This window comes from Salvelinus sp. IW2-2015, unplaced genomic scaffold (assembly GCF_002910315.2).
Source record: "Salvelinus sp. IW2-2015 unplaced genomic scaffold, ASM291031v2 Un_scaffold2755, whole genome shotgun sequence".
NCBI classification, from domain to species: Eukaryota; Metazoa; Chordata; class Actinopteri; order Salmoniformes; family Salmonidae; genus Salvelinus; species Salvelinus sp. IW2-2015.
In genome coordinates this window covers 72,700-82,289 of record NW_019944058.1, presented here as the reverse complement: position 1 = coordinate 82,289, position 9,590 = coordinate 72,700, and the positions used below count along the sequence as shown (strand labels likewise).

At 47.8% G+C, this 9,590-nt stretch overlaps 1 protein-coding gene across 1 annotated transcript in view; it reads right to left on the bottom strand.

Annotated features, from left to right (window-relative positions):
* Positions 1 to 5,791: 5,791 nt before the first annotated feature.
* Positions 5,792 to 9,590, bottom strand: part of LOC112074679 (dedicator of cytokinesis protein 2-like) — a 49,840-nt gene continuing 46,041 nt past the window's right edge. Inside the window, 2 exon segments of the mRNA XM_070440623.1 lie at positions 5,792 to 5,866; positions 6,151 to 6,259. Coding sequence (XP_070296724.1) covers positions 5,792 to 5,866; positions 6,151 to 6,259 — 184 coding nt within the window.

The following is a 9,590-nucleotide window of genomic DNA, read 5'->3' as shown; positions in this document are numbered from 1 at the left end:
GGACTCCTGAGATGTGTCTGTGTGGTGTGTGTGTGTGTGTGTGTGTGTGTGTGTGTGGGTGTGTGGTGTGTGTGTGTGTGTGTGTGTGTGCTCTGAGATGTGTGTTAAGACAGTCTACATGTCCTGGTCTGTCTAGTGTCTGGGAGTGTGCTGAGTGACAGCACAATATTATGGAGGTGTTACCTGGACCAGGCTGATAATTCACACACCACACACACACACACACACACACACACACCACACCACAGTAGATGTACTGTAAGACCACAACAAACCAAACAAAATCAAGCATGGTTAAGATAACACAACATCCAATACAAAACAATCCCATACACACATCAAACAATATCCCAATACACACTCAACATATCCCAATATCACATCCTACACATCTATCCCAATACACACAATACCATATCCCAATACACACATCAACCTATCCAATACACAACATCAACATGCCCAATACACAACATAACATATCCCAATATTACACATTACATATCCCAAAACAACAACTGATCCCAATATACAAAACAGGTCCCACATGCTGTCAGGGACCCGGTTGCGAGAAACAGTCCACTTATAATGGGGGCAGAACCCAGGAAGATGAGGCAGACACAGCAGTACTTAAGAGATGGTGGTTTAATACAAAAAGGGATATCTCCAAGAATACCAAAGAAAATCCAACAAAGTGGTAAAAACAGCAAGGGAACAAAAAACAAACCCTCAAAAGACCCAATCCAAAAATACACGAGAACAAACCAGGAAGAAACTCTGGAAAATCCACAAGAAGAAAAATGATCACCAAAAAGGCTGGGGCTGGTGCTAACATACAAACACTGAGCAACGGAACGTGGGAGGAAACACAAGGGTTTTAAATACTAAACAAGGAATGACTTACAGGTGCAAACAGCATTAATTAGGGGCAAGGAAAAACAAAAAGGTACAAAAAAAGGTGCAAGGGGGGACATCTAGTGAACAAAACCTGAACATTTCCTGGCCAAAACCTGACAAAGCACAAAACAACATATACCTAAAACACACAACCTAGATCCCAATACACCACAACAGATGCCAATACCACCACAAAACATATTTCCCAATACACAAAACAGGGACCCATACACAAAACAGATCCCAACACGACACAAACAGATCCCAATACCACAAACAGTCCCAATTGCACAAAAAACAGATCCCAATAACACACAACAACCCAATTCACACACACACCAGATGCCAAAACAAACAAACATATCCCATACACAACACCATTCACAATACACACAACATATTTCAATATACACAACAGATCCCGAACACACACCACCACCCAACCCAAACACACACCACCAGATCCCAATACACACAACAACAGATCACAATTACACACACCAATACGATCCCAATACACACACCAAAACAGATCCAGAGTACACATTCCACCAGACCAATGACCTCACCAAGAGCTTGCCTTAACACACACCAACAGATCCCATTACACACACCAAAGATCGCATACACACACCACCAGATCCCATACACAGCCGCACAACAGACCCGAATACATCACACTCGAAACAGATCCCAAACAGCATACCAACATACATGACCACACACCACCAGATCCCAATACACACACCAACACAGATCCCAGTACACAGACAACAGATCCCAAATACACACACCACCATCCCAATACACACACACCAGATCCCAATACACACACCACCAGACCACAATACACACACACCATAACAGATTCCCAATTACACACATCACCACCAGATCCCAATTATACACATCAACAGATCCCAGTACCACTAGACCAACAGATACCCAATCCACCCACCACACCCAAACCAGATCCTATCACACCAACAGATCCCAGCTACGCACTGACCAAATCAGATCCCAATACACACACCACCAGATCCCAATACACACGCACCACAGGATCCCCAATACACACACCAAACAGATCCGATAACCAACCCACCAGATTTCCCATACACACACCAACAGATCCGAATACTCACAGCACCAACAGATTCCAACAATACACACACCAACAGATCCGACTACACACCACCAGAGTCCCAATACACACACCAACAGATCCCAAATACACACACACCAACATCCGAATTCCCCCGAATACCGAATACACAGCCCAAGCAGATCCAATGACACACACCAACAGATCCGAATACAACACACCACCAAAGATCCCGAATACACACACCAAACAGATCCGAAACCAACACACTACCAAACAGAATTCCGCAATACACACACCATCCGATCCTCATACACCAACGCCACCAGATCCTGATACACACACCACCAGCAATCCGAATACACACACCCACCAGATCCGAAAACACACACACACCAGCAGATCCGAATACACACACCCACCAATCCAATACACACACCACCAAGACTCAATACCACCAGAGGTCCCAATACACAACACCAACAGATCCAATACACAACACCAACAGATGCCAAACAGACATCATAACATCACATCCTGATGTGTTCCAATCATGGTGTGAATAGTAGATCTACTGGTGCAGACACAGTGGACTGAGTGAGTGAGTGATAGGAGGAGAGGAGAGAAACATCTTGTTATGAGGTGCCCATTGTTTGATATGTTCACCCTGTGTTGCAGTACGCTCGGCCATTATGGAGGCCGCAATTTATATCAGAGTCAAACGACCATGCAGGCCTTCGCTCCAAGCTCCAGGACTGGAACGGGCACCGCGTGTTAAGCACAGTACCGATCAGCTGCTTATATATAATACCAAAACTCACCACTTGACGTTATCAGTTTTAATTATCTCAGATCAACCTGTACCAGAGCCACTGATTAAGCAGCTCCGAGACACCACTGGATGAATTTCTTCAATGCTACAACTGATCCAAGAAAAACTGATTTATTATTTCCATTGCGTTGTTCATCTGCCTAATGAGGGTTCCTATATCAGCCACATGCACACCTCCGGCTGCACAAGAGGACGAGGCAAATGTGGAATGCAGCCCCCATGCTCAATCTCCCTACAGAAGCGGACCCAAGGCGTTTGTAACACCGGCTCGTTTAAATGTATTAATCTTGATTGGAGTTACGGGAGCAGAGAGGGTGACCACCAACTTGTGTCTTCATTAGTGTCCGTCGTTAGTTTGGCTACGTGTTATTTCTATCTTTTAATTGACGGCACAATAGCTAGCCGTCGCTAGGCTCCCTATCTGGGCAACCCCCCCTAAACTTTTCCGGTTACCCTGTGCAAAAGTTAGTGCACTATATAGGGGATAATTGTGCCGTTGGGAAGCAGCTCCAGTCTCTGTCTGTCATAGCCTGTATCTGTGTCTCTCCTTCCTCGAGTCTGCCTCAGGTCAGGCAGAATGGCATTTAGTGTTTGGTTTTTGAATAAGGCATGTAGTTTCATCCCTGTCCATGGTTAATGTGTTGTAATTGCTATTCATGATGACTATGTCTCTGCGGAGCGTTCGGCCTCGCACCTGAGACGTTTAGAAGAACTTCTGATTAAATAAAAGCGCATATGAAAACAAGAAAATATGAGCTTCCACTCTACACTGAAATGAGCCACACATGTTGCATATTAAACTGCATTGAAAGTATTTTATTAAAAAAACAACTGCTGCTCCCCTCCACCCCTTCTCCATTTCCTGCATCTCTCTTCCGTCCGTCTCTCTCTCCGTACCACTATCAGACTCTCCATTCAAAAGGCTTTAAACTCGGCATGGAAACACCTGTTAATTATGGTTTTACATCTCTTCTCTCTCTTCGTCTCCCTCTACCCTCTGCTCTACACCCCCTCCCTTCTTCCTCCCCGCTCTCCCTGTCTTCCTCTCTCCCTCACTCTCCCTCTGGCTCCCATCTTCCTCTCTCTCCTCTCCTCATCTCCCTCTCTCCCTCTTCCTCCCTTCTCTCCCTCTTCCCCTCTCTCCCTCTCTCCCTCTCTCCTCTCTCCCTCTTCCTCCCTCTCTCCCTCTCTCCCTCTTCCTCCCTCTTCCTCCCTCTCCTCCCCTCTCTCCCTCTCATCCCTCTTCCTCCTCTCTCCCTCTTCCCCCCTCTCTCCCTCTCTCTCCCTCTCTCCCTCTTCTCTCTCTCCTCTTCCTCCTCTCTCCCTCTCCTCCCTCTCTCTCCCTCTTCTCTCCTCTCTCCCTCTCTCCCTCTCTCCTCTCTCCTCCTCTCTCCCTCTCTCCTCCCCCTCCCTCTTCTCCCCTCCCTCCCCTCTCTTCCCTCTCCTCCCTCTTCTCCCTCTTCCCTTCCCTCCTCCCTTCCTCCCTCTCTCCCTCCTTCCTCCCTCTCTCTCCCCTCCCTCCCCCCTCTCTCCCTCTCTCCCTCTCCCCTCTTCCTCCCTCTCTCCCGCTCCTCCCTCTCTCCTCTCTTCTCCCTCTTCCTTCCCTCTCTCCCTTCTCCCCTCTCCCCCTCTGGTCCTCCCTTACCTCTCCTCTCTCCCTCTCTCCCTCTCTCCCTCTTCCTCCCTCTCCCCTCTCGTCCCTCTATCTCCTCTCTCTCCCTCTACTCCTCCTCCTCTCTCCCCTCCCTCTCCCTTCTCTCCTCTCTCTCTCCAGTCGGGTTGCTGTATGGACCTTCTACACAACCTGCTTATCCCTCACGTGACAAGCTGGCCAGAAACACAAAGTCGGCCTCCATGACAGAGATTGTCAGCACGCAAACTCTTCCAGAAGCAGGTATTAGACAGACTGACCAATCAGCGTCCCACATCTAGGGCAACTGAGCAATGACTTGACCTCCATGTTGATACCATATGAGCAAAGCCAACCAATCCACATTGCCTTATCTAGGAAGGGGAGACTTGTCAACGTCTCAGGCCTGTTGTTAAATCAGATAATTGGGATATATCTGCTTAAGTGACCCATACATCACCATTCAAACACACTACGCCCACCACTTCACTCCCCTCTCCTTTCCTCACCTCAGATCTTTATTACGAGGGCCTAATTGGCCAGTAGTGATGTTGTCAAAGTGGCGAAGTCCTCTCCCTTAGTAGCCCCCCCCCCCCCCCCCCCCGCCCCCCCACCCCCCCCCGCCCCCCCCCCCCCCCCCCCCCCCCCCCCCCCCCCCCAGTCTGATAGATGGAGGACCTCTGGTGCTTACTGGTCTCTAATTGGCTCCTGATAAGTTGGTCCGGTTAAACCATTCTCTCTTTTACACACACACACACACACACACACACACACACCAGAGAGACAAGTCTCAGACACAGGTCACAGGAAGGTCAGGCCAGAAATAAAGACGTTGTCTGGAACCAAACCACTGTTTGTCATACAGAAACTAGAACCATTAAATTATACTGCTAAATTCATGTAAATGGTTCATGTTAAATGCTATAATTCTAAAAGCGTGTCGCATAGAGCCATATCTATATTCATTATGGGTAGTCTTTTAGGGGTTAATGAAAGGTTAATGGAGGAGGTGGTGAGTCCCTGTGAGTTATAGAGAACTGGGGAATAAGGTAGTGACCTTGGTAGAGGGCAGGGGGGCAGAGACAGTGTTTAAGACTGCGTTGTTTTTTGTGTTTATGTGGAGACAATGTGATGAGACAGTCAGAGGGTCAGATTTGGGGGACGTTGGGTACAGGTGACTGAGGTGAGGGATGAGGTGAGAGACATGTTGCTTCATATGGCATCCTGAGAAGGGTCTGAGTGATGTTGACAGTGGTTCTATTTCCTGTTCCTGTGAGATCTGTGAAAGGGGTCGCCATGGGGTGGTGGAGGCAGTGGAGGATAGCACTCACCTCAGGAGTTTGGCATCAAACACTGTCTCGATATCCTGCAAGACTGTTGGTAGGTACTTCAGAGCAGCCACCTGGAGAAAGAGAGAGAGGGGAACGAGAGAGAGGCAGAGACAGAGAGAGAAAGAGGCAGAGAAAGAGAGAGAGAGAGAAAGCGAGAAAGAGACACACGTGGATGGGGAAAGAATCATAAAACCTGAAATCAGGACAAATGAAGACATCAATAAATGAGCAAGAGATGAGAAGATGGAGAGAGTGAGATATAGAGAGTTAGGGGAGGAGAGAGAGGAGAGGAGGAGAGAAGCAGACAGGGGATAACAGGAGAGAGGAGGAGAAAGACAGAAGTGAGAGTGTTTACCTGCAGTAAGACTGTAGTGTTTTGGTCACTCGTCATCAGGTTGTTGATGGACTCAAAGAGTCTCCGAAGAGACTCCTCAAACTCTTCCTGTTCTTTTCCTTCATACAACCTGGAGAAAGAGAGAGAGAGAGAGAGAGAKAGATTAAAGAGGAAGAGAGGGAGCATGGTTAGTGTCTAAAACAGGAATTTAAAAAATTATGAAATTAATGAGTGAATGAAATTAAAGAGTGAAAGTGTACCAAACTCCAACACCATCGTTAAGTTTGCCAACGACGATGAGACAGCCTATAGGGAGGAGGTCAGAGACCTGGCAGTGTGGTGCAAGGATAGCAACCTATCCCTCAACGTGATCAAGACAAAGGAATGATTGTGGACTACAGGAAAAGGAGGATCGAGTATACCCTCATTCTCATCGATGGGGCTGTAGTGGACCAGGTTGAGAGTTTCAAGTTCCTTGGTGTCCACATCACCAACAAACTATCATGGTCCAAACATACCAAGGCAGTCGTGAAGAGGGCACGACAACTTCTATTCCCCCTCAGGAGACTGAAAATCTTTGGTATAGGTCCTTAAACCTCTAAAAGTTCTACAGCTGCACCATCGAGAGCATCCTGACTAGTTGCATTACCGCCTGGTATGGCAACTGCTTGGCCTCCAACCGCAAGACACTACAGAGGGTAGTGTGTACTGCCCAGTACATCACTGGGGCCAAGCTTCCTGCAATGCAGGACATCTATACCATGCGGTGTCAGAGGAAGGCCCTAAAAATTGACAAAGACTCCAGCCACCATAGTCATAGACTGTTCTCTTTGCACGGCAAGCGGTACCGGAGCGCCAAATCTAGGTCCAAAAGGCTCCTTAACAGCTTCTACCCCCAAGCCATAAGACTCCTGAACATCTAATCAAATGCCTACCCGGACAATTTCCATTGCCCCCCCACCCCCATTTTTAAGCTGCTACTACTCTTTGTTTATTATCCATACATAGTCACTTTACCCCTACCTACATGTACATATTACCTCAATTGCCTTGACTAACCGGTGCCCCGCACATTGACTCTGTACCGGTACCTCCTGTATACAGTCTCCACATTGACGCTGTACCGGTACCCCCTGTATACAGTCTCCACATTGACTCTGTACCGGTACCAGAGAGAGATTCAATGTATTCTTATCACTCTCATTTCATCTCACTCGCTCCTCTCCTGTTCGTCTATCGCCTCCAGTCCCTTCCCTGGTAACTCATGTATTGCATTGCACTCTCATTTCAGTCTCACTCGCTCTCCCCTGTTCTCGGCATCCCTCCATCCGCTGTCCCTGGTACTCATGGTAACTCATGTTAATCATCCGCACGCGTGTGTGGTTCTGAGTGCACACAAACACACAAGCCACATTCTTGGACACTCCAGCATATAGTATGTGAACAGGCCACACGGGCCGGCAAACACAATGGCAGCTGCCGATGATACATGGCAACGCATGGGAAAAAAAACAACCACCACACACCACACACATACAGGTTATACAGTTGGAAGGTCGTAAAGTGTGTACATAGCATCCGTATAAGCCAAATACATTTAAACGTCAGTTTTTCACAATGTTCCTGGAACATGTTAATCCTGAGTAAAATTCCTGGTTGTTTAGGGTCAGGTTAGGATTACCCCACTTAGTTTTTAAGAATGGTGAAAATGTCAGAATAATAAGTAGAAGAGAATGATTTATGTTCAGCTTTTATTTCATTTCTTCACAGAATTCCCAGTGGGTCAGGAATGTACATGGACACTCAGTTAGTAATTAGGGGTAGCACTGCCTTTCGAGATTGTTTTTGGGTGCTAACGTTTTTGGGTAGCCTGTGCCAGCAAGCTTCCCGACGAATAGAGTTGGTGGTGAATTTTGGGGCACATTCCTCCCTTACAGAGCTGGGGTAACTTGAGTGGCAGGTTTTGAAGGGCCGTCGCTTGCCTCGCACCACGCTTTATTCAGTTCTGGCCACACATGGTGTCTATAGGATTGAAGGTCAGGCTTTGTGATGGCCACTCCAATACCTTGACTTTGTTGTCCTAAGCCATTTTGCCAAGCAACTGTTGGAAGTAGCTGCTTTTCTTTGGATTTCCCCAAATGATGTCCAAGCAAGAGGAGACGAACTGAGTTTTGAAGGTAGGCCCTGTGAAGATACATCGCACAGGTAGCGACCTCCATGTGACTCAGAATGATGGCAGATTAGGCCTATCAGGAAGCTTCCAAAAGCCATGACATAATTGTTCTGGAATTGTGTCCAAGGCCTGTTTAGAGAGGCACAGTCAAACTTAGGTGTGATGTGAAACTTTGCTTACCCACGTGGAATTGGTGATTGAATTATTTGCACTGAAAATTCACTGTGTCCTGTTAACAAGTTGTTTGGGAGACAATTAGCTTGGTGTCATGGCACAGAAGTTAGATGTCCTAGCGACCGACTTGCCAAAAACTATAGTTTGGTTAGACAAGAAATTTGGTGGAGTGGTTGAAAAACCAAGTTTTAATGAACTGTGCTAAGCGCTAAGTGTAGTGTAAACGTCCGACTTTTAACTGTAATGTAGCACAAAAAGCATGACAAAAGCAACGCACATCCTGTTCCTACCCTGTTCCCACAGATACAAACTGTAACTGGTTTTTTTCGGCGTCTGAAGAAGGAGGGGAATCGGACCAAAAGTGCAGCGTGGTAAGTGTTTCATGCCTCTGTTATTGAAAAACTGAACACTAATAGCAAAAAATAACAAAGAGAATAACCATAAACGTCCTGCACAACACTTAAACAGAAAATGGAACAGCCCCACAGAAACCATGTGGGAAGAAACTAGCCTAAGAATGGTTCTCAATCAGGCGACAACGGGATAGACAGCTGCCTCTGATTGAGAACACACCGTCCAACAAAAAGAGAAACAAACATAGAAAATGTAACTAGAATGCCACCAAATCACACTGAACCGAAACCAAAATAGAGACATAAAAAGCTCATCTACGGTAGGGACGTGAAGTACGCCCCCACCCCTCCCCCCCACAAAGGTGCGGAACGTCGGCCGGCAAACTGAACAACTATAGGAGGACGGGTCATGGGTGGGCATTGTATCCCGCGGTGGCGGCTATGGTGAGGGACCGTAGACCCTCGGCCATTAGGTGGCGCCTCTAGAGCGGGAGACCTCCCAGCTCGACCCGGGCGGTGGACCCTTGTAGCGTGGGGCCGGACTGGGCACCTTTGTAGCGGCGCCATGGACTTTGGGGAGCCCTGTACTGGGACGGAACCTCCCGGACTGGAAGGGCGCCTCTGACTCGGACTAAGGAGCTCTGAGTCGGAATGAAGGGTCTGAGCCGGACTGCGGCTCTGCGAAGTCCTGGCGCTGGAGCTCGGAGAAGGGCGCCTCTGAGCTAAGGGCCTCTAAGCCGGAATGAAGGGCGGCCTCTGGA